This window comes from Argiope bruennichi, chromosome 2 (genome assembly GCF_947563725.1).
Source record: "Argiope bruennichi chromosome 2, qqArgBrue1.1, whole genome shotgun sequence".
NCBI lineage: Eukaryota > Metazoa > Arthropoda > Arachnida > Araneae > Araneidae > Argiope > Argiope bruennichi.
In genome coordinates, this window is record NC_079152.1 from 75,629,961 (window position 1) to 75,648,839 (window position 18,879).

At 27.7% G+C, this 18,879-nt stretch overlaps 1 protein-coding gene across 1 annotated transcript in view; it reads right to left on the minus strand.

Moving 5' to 3' along the window:
* The window catches only part of LOC129961836 (gamma-interferon-inducible lysosomal thiol reductase-like), a 30,915-nt gene that overhangs the window by 7,278 nt on the left and 4,758 nt on the right, over positions 1–18,879 (minus strand). Inside the window, exons 2-5 of the mRNA XM_056075417.1 lie at positions 9,318–9,461; positions 7,393–7,467; positions 6,870–6,965; positions 3,918–4,061 (exon numbers count right to left, since the gene is read on the minus strand). Coding sequence (XP_055931392.1) covers positions 3,918–4,061; positions 6,870–6,965; positions 7,393–7,467; positions 9,318–9,461 — 459 coding nt within the window. The remainder of the gene's footprint in view (positions 1–3,917; positions 4,062–6,869; positions 6,966–7,392; positions 7,468–9,317; positions 9,462–18,879) is intronic.

Genomic DNA, 18,879 nt, shown 5'->3' on the forward strand with positions numbered 1-18,879 from the left:
AAAATTAGATTAGAATTTCTAGACCGAAACATCATAGCGCGATAGGACTTTATGGCTCAATCTTGCTATGATATATGCCTTAATTCATCTGTCTTTATTTAGTTTTTAAATTTACTTTTAATTCTATAGCAGCAATAATGTGCACACTAAACATGTATTTAACATCAGCAAAACGAGCATATGTACAAATGCAGGTGAACTAATTTGGTGTAAAAATAATATCTGTTTAATAAAATGCTCTAAAGTTATTGATGGAAAGATCTTAAAATTTATCTAATTTTTAATTTAATATCTAATCAAAATTTTGAAAAAAAAATCTTAATGAACATCTATTACCCAAGAAATAACTACGTTTCAAATTATGTAGCTCTATCATATGGTGTTTCTGCACCATTTTTAATCATGCATGACGCAATTTACTGACATATAAACATTAGCTGAATAATATGATAGCTTTGACAATAGTTTAGAACGGATATTTATGATCAATTAAATTTCAGAAATGCAAATTCTATATTCATGTAAAATGAGAGACTGAATATTGTAATTCATTACATTGATTTCATTTTATGGAATTTATTTTATATCTTGTATTAAATGAATTAAAAAAAAAAAACTAACATATCCTGTAGGCAAAGAATTTAGCATTTTTTAAGCATATAAATTACGAAAATAGAAACTTAATGGTGGACAGAAATGTGAAGATGAATTCAGTGGATGCGCATTATAGAATGATTTCAATTTCAAACCTATATTCATAAACATTATTATGTTCAAGAGACTAACAAAAAGAATTCAAATAATCAAATGCCAATGTGAGATACTCATATGATTAAATAACGATTTTCCAATTCCATATTATTTTATTTGTCTTTATTCAGTTGGCAACAGTTTGCATTATTCTTTATTTTTTTTTTTTTCAGAACATCATATTATATTTTTGACATGGATTTAACATTTTTTAAAATATTTCTTTTGTAATTTTGAGTTAAAAATAGAAAGAAATAAAAATTATACTGAGGAAAATTGAATACATAATAAATAAAAGAAAATAGAAACCTCCAACTTTTTTGACTTCACTCATATATTCATGCAGAACCATTCATTCATTCGTGCAAAAAAATAGCAATTAATGCATTTAAAATTGCTTACTTACCGAAGGATGAAGAAATAGAGTATATATAATTAATTTTTTTGGATAAATAAAAATTTTGCCAACATTTTTCCGTCTCTTTACATTATTTCTTTCAAATAAAAGAATGTTCTCTCTCCCCCCTCCCCCTACAAATTACGTTATTTGATTAAAGTAAATAATATAATAAGAAAATGCATTTTTTATACAATTTGATAAAAAAATTAGGTAAATAAATTTTCTTTAAATTTAAATTTTGATCAAATAGATAAGTGACTCCTTGAAGTACGCAAGGAAGTAACAATTCTTTGCAAATTTCATTACCTTTTCCACGCACATATATATATTCCATATGACAGAATTAAACTATCGTCAGGAATTTAAGCTTTTAATCGGCAGAAAAATTTTCAGTTACTGGTTTATCTATTAATAACTGAAACTGCAGATAAATAAGAGGTTGAATTTCGCTAAAAGCAATTTCTGGTTTTACTCTGTTTGAAAGTCCTTTCTTTACTTGCATTATAATGCTATCTGTTGGAAAAGTAGCTATTTATATCTATATATATAGTTTTCACTCTTATGAGATACCTATATCGGCATTTTTATAGTCTTCCCCCCCTCCCTGTTCACATCTGATAGCGAAACACCTGCCGATAAAAGTCGTCGTTTCGTGTCATGCCTGCCTGCGCTGAGTGGTTCTACTTTTGACGTCATTTCGATATCTGGTTGCAACAGATGTTTTATCTACCGTTTTTTTTTCTTTTATTATATTAAATTGGAGATATTTTATCATCTCGTTAGACAAAATAAATTTTAATTATACACTTTCATAAAACAATTATTATAAAACATGATTATTTAGCCTCTTGATTTGTATCTTTTGATGTATTAAATTAAAGAAAAACATGTTTTTGATCCCAAAAGGCAAAATAATTTTTCGAATATTAGAAATCAAATTCGAAATAATGTTTCGGAAATTAGAATAGAAATTTAAAACATTAGAATTGAAATTGAAAAAAGAAAATTATAAGAGGATAGTATGGTAATTTTTATTTCAAACTAAAATTGTGATGATGTGATAATGCTGGAAAGACGTTAAACATATTATTATCTGTTCTATTCAAACTTTAAAAAATCTTTTTGCTATTTATTTTGATTTTTCACTTTTAAATTTAAAATTTCGTGGAACAACTTCTTTGAAAGGTAACATGGCCGTTCTTCTATTTTTTTTTTAAAGATTCTTCTTTTCTATTTTTCTCAAGATTTCGATTTCTTCTAAGCTTTATTTTACTTAAACTATAAAAAGGAAAATAAATAAATTAATTAACATACTTCATTTTTTAACAAAGAATATTAATTTTTTTATGATATCTTCGAATACAAATAAAAATATTCCTTCACCCCTTCAAAATTTAGAAACTTTCCAGAATTCTGTCAAAAATTCAAACGGGTAAAAAGTTTGAAGTCATCTCATCAAGGCTTAATGAAATAGGACAGACAAAGAATTCAAATAAAAAGCTCTTGCATTTTTTAAAAAAAACGACATGCAAATACTATAGCCACTTATTTCCTTACAGCTGTCTCTAAATAATCTCTAGCAATTTATGGAAGAGCAACACAGTTTTGTGATCAAAATTCATTATTATAGAGTATTTAAATCCTATTAGTTTCAATAGTAAACTACATTTATTCAATTCAATTACAAAATAATAAAAAGAATAAGCTTTCGAGATCTTTTTTCTACCCATAGAATAGCCATACAAAGCAGGAGAAAATTTTCTCATTCACAGAAAAGACTAATAGACTAATTCAGCTGTCATGCAGCTGTATCTATTTCTTATCTATTCTTAAGAATCAAACGACATGTTTTAGTAAAAGCTTATATTAATACAGAATCTATTCAGTGGCTCTATTAACAGCACTGTCAGTATAACCCACAGATTCTTTATTTAAAAGTTATTAAGAATAATTTTTAAGACTTTTTGATACTTCGCCAATGAATCTGGTTGTAAGCTAGAATAAGCAAAAAGAGACTATATTCAATTCTTAACCAGTTAACTTCTTCGGAAAATTCGAAATTCTGTCGCAAAAACTTAGCGATGACGATACTGTCGCAAAAATTTAGCGATTTAAGAAAAACAATGAGTTTTTTAATAATAATTATTAATAACTTATTTGTTCCTTTGATTTCGACTTGACCTTGTAGTGAAAGCTAATAAGCCAGTTAACAGCTATGATACACGAGCAATTGCTTTTGTATTGTGGTCATGTTACTCGGCTGCGAACCACAAGGACCCAGGTTCTATCCTCGCTCGCAACAAACCGCTACAACCTCAAAATAATTTAAACATCTTGAAATTTACGAATATGTTTGACTTTTTAATAAAATGTAATTCAAACTTCTACTTATGACTCCTGACGAATAAACTCGTCATAATGCAAAATGCTGTATTTACTCCATGACGAATACATTCGTCAAAAACAGTTAACTGGTTATGATCTGTGCGAAACAATATTAATAAGTAAAGAAAAATATCAGGTAGATGATGTGCATAAAAGAACTTGCATTTGAAAATATTTTAAAAAAAAATCATGCATTTCATAACATAGAATAAAAAAATCATGTAAATAATAATAAAAAAGATACTTGGTTATAGATTTAAAAAATAAAAGTGTGCTTATATAAATTGATATAAAAATCGTCATTATTTTTCTAGAAAGTATCCATTGACTGTTTAAAAAAATTAAATCCGTAATTTATAATATTAAAATAATTATTACTTACTCCACTAACTGTAATCCAAGGAATGAAAGTGTGTGGTGGATTGAGTGCATCGGTTTTCTTTGCCATTTGGTATTCCAGATTCATTCCCATGGGACTGGTAACGCATTTTTTGACTTGGCGACGTAGGTCAAGATCCTCAATACACTAAAAATATAAAGCCCCAAATATTTAAGATAAAGTAGTGTTAGTGAAATTGAAACTGGTTTTAAGAAATACCAACTAAAAGTGAGTAACCATAAATGAAGACGCATATGCAATTTGGTTATAAAATTCACAATAATATAATAATAATAATAATATTATTTATTATTAATAGGACAGATAATTTGGAAAAATAGTCTTTATGACTATTTTTCAAAATTGGTAAAAGAGTAACAATCAAAATCTTCGAGTTTATCGAGTGTCTCGAAAGTATGCATCTGTGCATGTTTGAGGTTCGAACTCGCAACGTTAGGGTTCATAGCCGAGTGACATAGCCACTAGACAAAAGTGTACACTCCTGTCCGGAAGTTGTTATCTGGCTTATGATGTTACCATCACACATCTATTAGTTTATGCCTAAATGTCAACAGAAAAGTAAATTTTCCTAATTATATTGGATTCTAAGTCCATCGTATTTATCGCCAACTTATTTTCCGCAGGGAAAACAAAAACATTGCTGTTATTTCTTAAAGATTTTTTTTATTATTATTGTGGATTAGAAAGGTAATTAAAATGAATTGAAAATGCATTTGTTAAACATGCATAAGGAAAAACTTAATTTTGAAAGGAACCAGAAAAAGATTTCATTGTATGTTTTTATATATAATCAAAATTAATTGAAATGCAAATAAATGAATTTTAAATAAATTTTGTTTTCCAGTTTCTTCTAATCGTTTATGCGGAGATATTACAAGTTTTCTTTTGTTAACCAAGAGGCTTTTGTACATATCATCCATCCTTTATATAAACAAGATCAACTTTTGTATTGTCATGTGTCAGTAAAAAAAGAACTGATAATTTTAGATCGACAGTATTAACGAACACGTGCAAATTATTTTGAATGCTCATTATACGCTAATTAAACAAAGAAAAACAAATTCAGAAACACCAAGGGGAAAACAAGAAAATATGGGCAATTTCATTTGTTTTTTTTTTATAAATATGAACAAAATATCAAACATTTAAACTCGGTTGATTTGAATAAAAATTAGAGTTAAATGAATGAACATGAAATTATTTTTTAATGTAAATTTTGATGTTAGCAATGTTTTATTTCAATAAACTGTATTTTGTAAGATGTAATTTAACGATGGCTTTCTTGAACAGATATTTGAATTATTTTAATCGGTAAGACGATAAATTTTATTAATAAATCTATTTATACTAAGTTATTAATGTGTACAAAAATTATTATTTAATAATATTCTATTTCTAATAATTAAAGAAAAAGAGGTATAACCTAATAATATTATATTCGATTCCGTTTTATTTTTCATAATTTTTTTTGTAACCAAATGATGCTGAAAAATAAATCGATTCATAGTTCTCTTTCGCCCTCAGTTGCTAACAGAAAGAAGAAAAGTGTAAAACAGTGAATGTCTCGAAAGTAATAACAGGAATGAAATAAAAGTCACTGTGTTGAACTCCAGCATTTCCCCTCTCTATTTCTTTCTCATAAGGACAAATTTACTCTGGCAGAGAGATGTCAGCGAAATTGGAGTTATTGAACGTGACTTAGCAAATTTTGATTCACACCTGTCTCCTAGCTTATCAAAATAGATTCGTTTGACATCATGCTTTGCTTTATCACATTTGTCCTCAGAGCCAAACAATATCTGATTAAATTTAAATGTTTCCAAGGTGATGAACATTTTTTTTGTGAGATAAAGCAAACTTATTTTCATACAATTCTTCAAATATTAATTTTTGAAAAGAAATTGTTTTCTTGAGAAAGTTCCTACAATAACAGTAATATAAATCTTTTATAACACTTTTATATTGTTTGTCAGTGGATTCTAAGACCATCCGTGCTATTGCGCATGCGTTGGGATGGGTTTAATTCGACAAAATAGGGGTGAGAGGAAAGATGAAAGGAGGAGATGTTCACGTTTAACAATAAAGTAAATTCCGGAAATGCACACATCCTTCCGCGTCTCACCCTTTAGTGAGATAGAATCGTGGAAAAGTTATCTCAGGATAATGAAACGAACAGTAGTAGACTAGAAGCGTCACCATAATGGATTTCTAGCAATATCCGAATTAATTGCATGAAAGAAATTTAATAATTTTTTATTTTAATTATTTAATGTCTCAGATGTCTAACTTTAGGTAATTCATAAGTGAAAAATTTTCTTTCTTAGATTCATTTCATTGAAGTATATATAGTACAAAAGAGAGGGAGAAAATAAATCTAGTGGCCATTTCTCGGTGGTGTATATTTTGAAACATAGGATACCGATAGACACAAAACAAAGAAATTAAAAAAAATAATAATAATTAGGATGAAAATTGTCTTTTTACCTTAACACTAATACCCTTATACGCACTCATTAAAGTGATATTTGGATGAGCTCTCAACATTTGTTATCTATTCCACTCCTAAATCAAAATGCAATTTTAAATCTGTGATTATGATTAAATTATGTTAACTTAAATTTGAGTTCCTTTTCTATATTCCTGATCCATTCATCCATTCCTGATCCATTCATTTTTGAAATGAATGTTTGAGGTAGATAGTATTATTTGAATTGTTTGCGACGCTCCTTTCGCCAGGTTTTCTAATGCAGTAATCGAGATTTGACATTTCTATTTTACACTAGATTTTTCCTTTTGTAGTTTTCTGAATAAGAATTCTTTGATTCCCATCCTCCGGTATAGCAGATAATTTTTCATTGATATGCATCTTGTTTTATTTCGAGTTTTTAAAAACTCGAAAAATATTTTCATTTTCAAAATTTCAAACTAACTTACCCTTTCCATTACTTTCCTCTGATAACGAACATCGAAAGCACAGTTTACAAACTTGATTTGACTTTCAGTGTTGTTCACCAGTTCAATATAACATGTCTGTAAAAAAGAAGGAATCATTGTTCGATATATTATCCCATATTTTTTGAATCAATAACTTTTTATTATAATTTCTAATATTTTTATATTTTATTACAATGCAGAATTTTATTTGAAAATAATTTATTAATATACATTTAAATTGATTTATTCTTTGATTATAAAATACTATTAAAGAGACGCTATTTTTAATAACAATGATGGTACATGCATGTGTAATTATTATTATATATTCTTATTATCATATAACAACATAAATGTAAAATTGTAATGGTACATATTTTTTTAAATTCTTATTTATATAGTACAAATTTTAAAAAGTTCGAGAACTCTGACCTATAAGATAAATATAAGTTCAAGCAAACAAATTTATTATTCTTTAGCAAATATTCTTATTAAAAATTAAAACTAGTTAAATAATGCTCACCTGAACCATGTTTCCGTAGCATTCTTCAGGTCCATGTTGACAGTTGAAAGAATAATTATCATGTTGGCCTCTGTACTAAAAATTAAAAATACTTCTTATAAAATTTTGCCCTTATATAACACAAGTACATAAAAATATCACATACTAGCGCATAAAAATAAAGGGATTAGAAAGATATGCAAGCAAAAATTTTAGAGGTCACGCAATGTAATAATAATAATAAAAAAAAAGCAGACTGCATTGAAGTCAACAATCTAAGAACAAATATCAAATATGGTATTAATTATAAAAATCTCGTGGCAAATTTCTAACGTTGTTTTTCTTTTATTCTGACATATAATATACACGATTATTCGTCATTTGATTCTTTTAAATATTTCTAAAGCAAATCGTTCATAAGGACCTCTCTTTTTACAAACTATATATAATAAGAAAAATTTCTATGTTGCGTAAGAATATATATATATATATATATATATATATATATATATATATATTCGTACGCAGCATAGGAATTTTTCTTATTATTTATCATCGAATGGCAACAGTAAAATTTAAAGAAATCGTCATACGAACGTTTTCGACTACTTCATTAAATATTTTTATGTTGGATTTAATTCACTTTTCGCTTAGCTAATTAATAAAACTTCAAAATACGTATTAAGAGAAAAGGTAGAAGAAATCCACGCCATGATTTCGAAACTCCCATTTAGTTGAAAAGAAGAAAATTAAGAAAGACGTTAAAAATAGGTTTCAAACGCAGTATTTAATCGGGATCGAAAATAAACTTAATCGTTGCTCGATGGGTAATCACTAAAATTAGTTTATGGAATACATTTTCCTGAATTATTATTTAAGGCAAAGCAAAAATCACTTTTTAAAATCTCAAAAGAAAGATATGTTTAATGAAATAAATTTCATTTCTGTACAATTATTATCTTTATTTCTGGTAATTTTTAAAATTAAATTTAATACACAATTCGTAATAATGTTACGATTGAAATTCAAATTCATATATCAAAACATTTAATCGAGTGCTTTTGCAAAAATTATGAGGATAAAAATTTCAAGTTATTATGTGAGAACATTATTATTTTTAAGTCATTATTTATCTTAATTAATTTAAGTCATTAACCAGTTTAAACCGGTTTGAAACAATCACGCGACTTCTCTATCGGTCTCTCTCTCTCTCTATATATATATATATATTATATTTTTTTTAAACTTCCATTTTTAATTTTTCTGGCTGGCAAACAAAGTTTGGAGCTCGACCGATTTTGAGATGAAATAACAGCTATGATGTCATAGTTCTACAACTTTTTAAAAACGCATCTGCTTTCAAAGAAGCATACGCAATAATAAGGCAATACTGGTAAAAGCAGGTAAAAAAATATATATATATATGCGAATAAAACATGATGATGAAAATTGCCATTTATGCTTTATTCATTGCCTACGCGATTTCAAGATTCAAAACCCCGTAACCAAAACAACATCAATTCTCACATGATAAGAAGAAAAAAAAAAAAAAAAAGGCCTTCCTTCGATATTAACTCTAAAATAGGATTTTTATTACCGCTTTTATTTCATAGTATACGACACACTTTTTAATTAGACCGCGCAATCATTTGTAGCAGAATGATTCAGTCACATTCATGTTTTTCAGTCTTATATAATAACAAGTGAAATTTATTATTATGGAATGCATTTTTTTTAAAGTCCTAAAAAAATCAATCATTTTGGTGAACAATATTGTCTCCAAATACAGCCTTTTGATGGGAAATAAAGATTTTCGTCAATTCTAATATGGTTTTAGAAAAAATCAATATTTAAGAAATTGCTAATTCTCGACTTAGCAATTATCTACCTAAAATGTGATTACAGTCGTAACATAAGTAATATATTATTATTGATTTGATACTTGCATAAGCATTTCCATATGGTATCAGGTCTATGCTGAGGTAAGATGACAGTTTTTCGTATGTGGGAGCCAGATGCAGGTGGAAAAAGTCATTGCTGTCTGGACACAAGGCTTCATAGTAGACGCTTAATTGTACTTGTTCCTCAGCCTGAAAGATTAGAGTTTTAAAATAAATTTCCATACTTAAGGGTATGACATTTATTTTGTTATTATAATATGTAAAATTAATATTAGCTCAGAAATAGCCTGAAATAAACAGGCAATATTATGCAAGCCTTTATAAGTAAGCAAGCCTTTTTTAAGGAGGAATATATTTTTTAATGAACTCGAAATTCATGTTTAAGAATAATTATTTGTTTTTCATGGCACTCTGAAATTATTTCTGGATGGCTTAAGCGTTAATTAGCCTATTAAATAAGGTCTATTTTGAGAATATATGCTTGTAAAGATGCTATAAAAATTGAGAACTTTATTTTTTATTTTATTACAGACTAGCCGCCTTTGGCGACCAGCCGGTTCGCCAATCTTAATGCCCGTTAAAATTTTAATAATTAAATATTTTATGTAATTCCTACTTTAATAGCTTCTTCATCAAATATTTTAAAGCTTCGAATTTTGATAGTCATGTAATTCACTCATAATAATATAAAATCCTTCAGCCATAACATAATATGTATCTCTCTCATTTTCTGTTAGTTCCGGTAGAATTTATGCTTAAAATTATAATGGAAATGACTAAACTGCAATTAATATAATATTTTTTACTGAAACAAAGCATTTTTTTTAATAATATGATTACTGATAATAGAGTCACTGAGCGTTTAAACTTTATGGGCACTAAAGAATATCTTTCTTAAGTTATGTAATATCTCAAGAATTTGTCAACAAAATTTTCTCAGATTCATCATGAACAGATCGATTCATTAACAATGTTTAATTTTAAATGCATCAAACTTTAAAAAATAAAATGAATCGTTTAAAATAATCGGTCGAAAACAGGTTTAAAAAACTACTTTAAAAACGATGTACTTAAAACTATAAGCATATACAAAAAATATATAACTAACATAAATACAATTTACTTACAAAAGCATGCAACTAACCTAAAAATAATTTAAATCAACCGTTGATAACGGTTGTCATGGCAACAATCAGAATGCGCATGCGTGAATTTTCTTCGCTAGCTCCGGTAACGCAAATGCGTGAATTTTTCTACGCCAGTTGGGGCAACGCTATGCAGATTATACATTTTTAATTTCCTTTATTCTGTGTTATTTTAATTCAAAAGTACTTCAGAATGAATCTGAAACATGGATTAATTAACAATGTTTAATTTTAAATGCATAAAACATTAAGAAAATAAACAGAATCGTTTGAAATAATCTGCCGAAAAATGTTAACCCTAGCCTCATTTCTGTTGGGAGAAAAAAAAATTGAAGTTGGCGGTGGGGAAAATGGAAGATTTTTTGGCGGGAAAGTTAGTTTTTAATTAATAATTAAAATTCTAATTAAAATTTCAAAAAAAGGGACCCCAGGTGCACATTCCCGACCTCTAAGGTATACATGTACCAAATTTGATAGCTGTATGTCAAATGACCTGGCCTGGAGAGCGCCAACACACACACACACACACACACACACACACACACACACACACACACACACACACACATTGAGCTTTATTATAAGTATAGATAAAAGGTTATTGTTTTCGAGTGAGACCAGCTTTCAAACGACAAATGTTGATTTTAATTTTCATCTTTTCAGTACTGTAAATGTCTGCATTTTATTGATTAAAATTTCCATTAAGAACTTTTTCTCTTTTTATAATGATTTGAATAATTTTCCTTTGGAAAATCACTTTCAAAACTCTTAGAAAATCCCAGTCAGCAAGAGTGAAGACGGAAGTAGATTCCTTTTTGTTTAGCATAAGTGCAGATATGCTACTTCTACGATGAATTTTACGAGGAATCGAGTATCGAACCCGCAATCTTTCAGTTCTGAAGCCCAGCCTCTATTACAAAGTCACCATAACGTCGTTTACATGAAATAACAAAAGATAAGAATATATTTGCGATAATTATATCTTGGGTTATCGAGTCTCAACTTTTAGAAGTAACTCGGAATGCAAGCTGTTTCTTATGATTCTCATCATATACTTAATTATATACTTAGTTCGAATAATCGATTTAAGAGGAAAAAATGATGTCTCACTATTTCCTAAGTTTTTATAATTAACCTTTTTAAATCGGAAAGGTAATCCGATGCATAATTATTCACCTAATAAATGCTTGTTTATTGTTCCAAAAAATAAATATATATAATTGTTTTAAGTTGAATTTCTTTGAAAAATTAATCTACATCTTTTTTACCATTCTGTAGGCGTTTTTAACAATCACAATTGAAAAATAAATAAATGAAACATCAAAATGATGCACCGTCTTGAATGGTGAGTGAGAAGCATCATCCGAGTACAAAGGGTTAAAAATAAACAAATGTATTTTTCCGTATTTTTTAAAGAAAGATTTTAATTTTGCAATGAAATTCAAATATCGTTTTCATTTTTTCATGAAATATTAAATCAAGTGATTTTCTTCCATTGTTGAAAGTCAGCTTAAAAAAAAAAAAAAAAGGATTTCATTATCTATGCAGTTTATATGAGCAAGAAGAAAGTGAAGTTCTATATCGCGTTGTTATGCTTCTAAGGCTATTAAAAATAACACGGGTTTTATGTCTATTCCGGTTTGTTGCTTCAAAACATTTTGTTGAGGAATACAAGAGCATCGAGATATGCTAACGGATTAAATTAAAACTAAACGAAATTGATATTCTCCAAACTAGCTGTTTGCGGAAGTCGGGTTAGTTTTTTTAGTTAAACCAACAAATATGAAATATCTTTTTCTGTGGCACGCTTATATTGTACAAAAATTAGATTACAATTTGGGAACTACCCTTCTTATTTGCTAATTTTTAAAAACATATTGACATTTAACTCTCATATTTAACTGCATATTTTTTAATCGCTTTCATTATGCAAAATTATACATATATTAATATTTATATATTTTTTTATTATTTTACTGAATTTTTAAAATATTATTAATGTTCAGAATACAGTTTATTTTCATATATCATTAATTCAAGAATTCAATAAAATGCCTTATTGCGAATTATTTTATAATCTTGACGTAAAAAAATTCCCTGAAATTTACCATCATATTTGTTTTATTTGAATATTTTATAAAATAATCGGTGACCGAATTTATAGATAAATTTTCTATCTTTAGCCGCTGTTTGATGTGCGACTAGAGTACTTTCAAAATTTATTAAATAGAGTATTAGTTGACGTTTCAAAATGAATTTTGTATTCTCATAGGTGAAAGTCGGAAAACTTTTATCAGCATTTCCAGAAAAATAATAAAAGAACTTATCACCCTTATCGTGAGAGGAACAGATTACCCTGGGAATTTATTAAATATCATCACTTGCTTTGTTTTTTAAAAATCGTTTGCAGTTATCAACTGAAATATAGCAACTATCAAAATGTATTCTTCTAAATGTGAAAATATTCAGAATGTTAAAGAGATGCAGTATTCAATGGAAACCTTGAAAGTTTTTTTGTTCGAATTTTAGTTCCCTCGTTGCGTAGAATGTTGCTTTAAAATAAACAAAAATTGATATATTAAATAAAAGATAGTTTAATGGTGGTAAATGAATGTCTTTAAATAGCAAAATAATATGTAATAAGGATTGCATCTTTACATATTATGGCATATACATTGGACCAGTAACAGAAATTTTTAAATTGGATGTAAACATTATGCATTTTTTTAATTACTGTGAGCTCAATCTAGTACTATTTTTTTTTTCTAATGAAGAAAAATTCAGGAAAAAAGAATTGAAATTAATAAAATCTTTAAACTCGCACAGCTAATAAAAAAAATTCCTCTCAGCAAGCTGGAAGGCAAGGATAGATTCCTTTACATCTAAGCTGCTACCTAGCAACATAAATTGTTGAATGTTAGAAACAGTCAAAATTAGGGCTTGAAAATCACTTTTCAACCCTTAACTTCTTCAATATTGCTGCTACCGAAAAATTTCAAATACAAAAGTTGTTCGTCTTAACGAGACGCTAATTTAGCTAATTGGATTTATTCTTCTGTCTTCAATAGTAAGAAAATTATAGAGAAGTGAAAATTTCACCTCCCACCATTTCCACCCCCTTTGAGATAGATGTCCATATTATATATAAACTTTTGAATGAAGGGTGGTTTTAGGTTCTAGTGACCATGATCGGTGAAGAACTGAAGAAATTTTCCTGAAGTCTTGTCATAAGAACTATTGCAATAGGTAGTATTTCTATAGTAATTTACCTAATAAGAGATACAAAATTATTTCTCAAATATAAGTACCTAAAATTATTTCTTTCATAAAATCAACAGAGATTTTCAATCATTATGTTTGATTTTAAGGAGTTTTCAAGATTTTGGGTTAATTCCGTGCTTACTTTTATGCCACTCCCCTTTCTTACAATTGAATGAACAAGAAGTTAAAGAAAAGTAATATGCTCATTAATTAAGGCTACTAACTTTCTCACAGTTCCAGGTGGTTGATCAAACAAAGAGATGAAAATACACAAATAGCAGTCAAACTGATTCATCCGAAGAAAAGATTATTTAAGTATTTTAGTCGGGATAAAGAATTATGCAGAGAAATAATCTTTTAAATAAATTGAGTTATTGACTATTTAGTTATTAGAGCAAAAAATATCAATGAAATATAAAATAAAATTAGCGGAATTCTAAATACAGTAATATGCCCATTAATTAAGGCTTAATTAATGGACATTAACTTATTAACCAACTGCACTTTGGCAATCACCGTGTAATCCACCTCATCCAATTTTCCTCCTGAAAAATGCGCAATGAAATTCAAAATGAAAATTGTCTGGGCATATTTAATCAGGATCATGCGAGTAAGAATTGATTTCATTCTCTCTGCAATTTTATTATTCGAATTAGGAAACTAAAGAATGCATACTTTTTGTAGCGATTTTTGCTAAACAATAAAGACTATCTTTTTAAAAATAATTATTTATTAATTCCTATTTAAAATATGGTTAAAACTATTAAAATTTTAATCTCAGCTGTAAATATTTAATACAAATCTGGAACATATCTTTAAAGCAGGACATAGAATTAAAAATCTGAAACTTCTCCAGGTACAATGAGAGGTCCATTTTTTCTTCTTCTTTTTAAGCGAACTGGATAAATAAGTGACACATTTAATTTTAGAACATTATATAATGTTATTGATTTGGAAGGTAAAATACGAAGGCGACCTGCAGCTTTACTCAAGATATCTGACAATATGCAGTGAGTATAAAAGAACAAGGTTTCAAACATGATTATGGTATAAAATATCCTGAGATAAAAACATTCGAATCACGATATTGGGATATTAAATAATAACAAAAGATGATAATCTTGGAAGATTTTATTTAGAATATAAAGAAAAGAAAAGACAAAAAAATCCAATTAAAGTTTTAAAAATGTGAGAAAAAAAATTTGAGTATACATATAACCGCTGAAAAAAAAATGAAATTTTGAAGACTTTTTTTTTCAGCCGTTTTGTTTTGATTCACTATTCGACTTATTAATCAATTTTATAAAGACTACTTTTGTATTAACCCAAAAATTAAAAAAAAATCATTGTACAGTTTTTATAAAGAAAATTGGTTAAAAATTTAATTAAATATTAAATATAAATTAACCAATTTTGTTCATTTCGGTTCTTTTTTCGTTAATTTTTAATATATCAGTTATTGCCACAAAGCAATATAATTTCATTGTTTATTGATCTAATAAATACTTCTTACTCGAATACGAAATATACAAAATAAGGACTGTAATCGAGGAATTTAATGTAAAATAAAAGGACGACAAAAAAAAAATGAGTGAGCAGTTATTCATAAAGCGTGATAAAAACAACTTTCCCTCCATTATGGGGATTCTTTTGTTTTCCCACTTTCAACGGACTATAAAAACTTGATTTTTTTTCTTTGAGTGTGAAAATAAAAGGTAAAAACAATGAATGACGAAATCACACACGTAAAAAACATTCCGTGTTTTTGACAAGAAACCGGTATGAATTCAAGGTAAGGCTCAATGCTCAGAACATTCTTAGTTGGGTCAATGAATAACGAGGTCTGCTGTCACGTGGAAAGCCGACACCCGCCATATATTAATGCATCTGAGAAAGCTTTCGACAGAAAAGAATTAATGGCGTAGCTTAGAAACTCGAGAATAAGCAGAGGCCTTCGATAAATTTTAATTTTTCTTAAAGGAGAAAAAAAATTAAATACATATGTTAAAAATAGCATATTGTTCAAAGGAGGAGTACGAAGTTATACTCTGATTCAAAACGTTATGAAATAACCGTTACTGATAGTAATGCAAATTTTTTGCTGTTTCATAATCTCGTTCTTTTTACGATTTTGTTTAATCATTGAAAAAGTATCCCAACTAATTCATACCAGAAAAATGAAATACATATGTTAAAAATAGCATATTATACAAAGGAGGAGTACGAAGTTATACCCTGATTCAAAACGTTATTATGAAATAACCGTTACTGATAGTAATACAAATTTTTTTGTATTACTATCAGTAATACAAAATTATTGTAACTGTATTATAATAATTGCTGTATTACTGCAATTACTATTAAAGATAGCAATACAAAAATTTTGTCATTTCATAGTCTTGTTCTTTTAATGGTTTTGTTTAGTCATTGTCAGTCATTGTCTAGTCATTCATACATGCAAAAATAAATAAATACATACGTATGCTAAAAATAGCATATTATGCAAAGGAGGAGTACAAAGTTTTACCCTGATTCAAAATGTTATGAAATAACTGTTAAAGAAAGCAGTAATTTTTTTTTTTCGTCATTTCATAGTCTTGTTCTTTTAAATATTTAGTTTAATCACTGAAAAAGTAGCGCAGCCAAATCATACATGTAAAAAAAGTTAAATACATATGTTAAAAATAGTATATTATACAAAGGAAGAATACGAAATTTTGCTTTGATTCAAAATATTATGAAATTACCGATAAAGATAGTAATACAAAATTTATCACTTAAAAATTATCATAAGATAGTAATATTTCATATTCCTGTTCTCAAAAAAGTTAAATGCATATGTTAAAAATAGTATATTATTCAAAGGAAGAATACGAAATTTTGCTTTGATTCAAAATGTCATTATGAAATTACCGATAAAGATAGTAATACAAAATTTATCACTTAAAAATTATCATATGATAGTAATATTTCATATTCCTGTTCTCAAAGTCTTTGTTTAATCATTGAAAAAGTAGCGCAGCAAATTCATACATGTAATAGCGCATGGAATAGCAATTCTTAACGATATGGAGTTGATGGTATCAGGCATTTATGCTCACGAGGTGTTTAAACGCTCGCACATAGATGTTTACTATGCATGTGATAACCGATTATTGAGACTTGGAAAATAGATTCTGTGTCTACAGTTACATAATAAATCTTGGACAACTTATAGTGAAAACTAGAATAATAACCTTTATATTTTTTAGATTTAAAGACAGTTTATATTGAAATTTAATTAGCTGATCTTATTACAAAATTAACAAACTAAGACATTTCCTGTTTACCTAGAGAAATACATCTACATATAATAGTTTTTCCGCAATAAATTTTTATAATCAGCGCAACATTTAACTTAACCTGCATATTTCTTATTTTCTCGTATAAGAAGCATACAGAGGGCAAAGTTTTGTTAACAACAACAACAAAAAAAAAAAAAAAAAAAAAAAAAACCCGATCCCGAGATTTTGATGTATCTTCGACTTTTAAAATTCTTTTCTTTTTTTTTTAGTCCTAAAAAAAATAAATTTTGCAATTTCTGCAGAGCATGCGAAAAAGACAACTCGGAAAAAAAAAAAAAAAAAAAAAAAAAAAAAAAAAAAGACCTAGATGAACAGAATCTGGCACATCGTTCTATCACTAAATTTGCAGATGGGTCACAAATTTTGAATTGAACATTATATTATAAAGCAAAAATATCTGGTGGAAAAGAAAATATGTACATCTTTACCATCATTATAATTTAAAAATCGCTGATGTTTAATTATTTCTTTCTGCCTGTCAGAGTAAATTATGTCCAGCAAATCGATAAAATTGCTTTTATTTACAAAAAATTCCTATCTTATGCCTTAAGACATTTTAATGACCAGAATAGTCACACTTCAGTTAAGTTTAATTAGATTCATGTACTGTTTTGAAGTAATATAGGGTTATTTTGAAACAGACCTCAAGATTTCGAACTGTGTTCAGATGACGAGGATAAAAACTAATCCGACAGCCTTCTCTTGAAACTACTAACCCACACCAACGGAAAGACATTTGGCTGTGACAGATTTAACGTATATCAAATCCGCCAACATGGCCATTTCTGGATAGAATTAAGAACTGGTTCGAAATGGTCACCGTTACAGGGCTAGGAAAGGCGTTCTTTTCTGTCTTTTTGTATATTCGTGAGCAAGAGAATATGATAACTTAGTAAGAGAAGAAGTAAGAAGAATTGAATTTGGTATGTGGTCTTTAGAGCAAAATTGTAAATTTATGGAGAGTTGCTGGCAAAACACGCTAAATGAAGGAATACTATTAAAAAACTTAAAATTTTTCCCTATGCAGTAGCCAAGCCTTAAAAAGCTTACAATTTTTCCCGCCCTATTATGTAAATATTCTCGAACATCAAGGAAGAACACTGGCGCTAGTTTCAAGTACTCAAACTGGGAAAAACTGAATTTTTATTAATCGTGTTGGCACGCTATTTACCATTTTTATATTCTAACTATGCCTATAAGGATAAAAATCGGCCATTTTTTTAAATAATAATTTTTTTAATATGTTCAGCAGTTCCTAAACTAGAAAATAAGTGATCTATTTACCAAGAAATATCTTATAGATGTTTTAGTGCTTCGCAATTTGAAAAAAATTGAAAATTTCATGTTATTTATCAGTCGAATCCCAATATTTAAAGAATGGATAGAAATACAGCTTATTTTTTTGTTCAGGAACTAGATAATACATTTAAGTTATCCGTAATATTTTAAGTAAATTATTTGATAAATCTCTAAACGAGAAGATTTTTGCTTTATAGCACTTTTGCACCAATAAACAGCTCGTTTTTTCCCCAATTTTTGAAAGACATTTGACATTTAAATGGTATATTTCAGTTTCAGAGATGTTTTTTCAATGTTTTATATTCAAATATTAAAAAAATATTTCTAGTTTCGAACGTTTTTAAAAAAAATTCATCCTGAAATTCATTAAAAAAAACACCCCTCCCCCAAATAGTCACATACTATTATGACAATTTGGGGGGGGGGGAAGGGAGAGTTTTTATAAAGATTGCATTTTATTAATATCCTTGAAGGATACTTTTTTATATTACACTACAATTACTAGGTAAAATTATTTACTTATACATATTTAAAATTTTTCAAATAATGTGTTTTTTA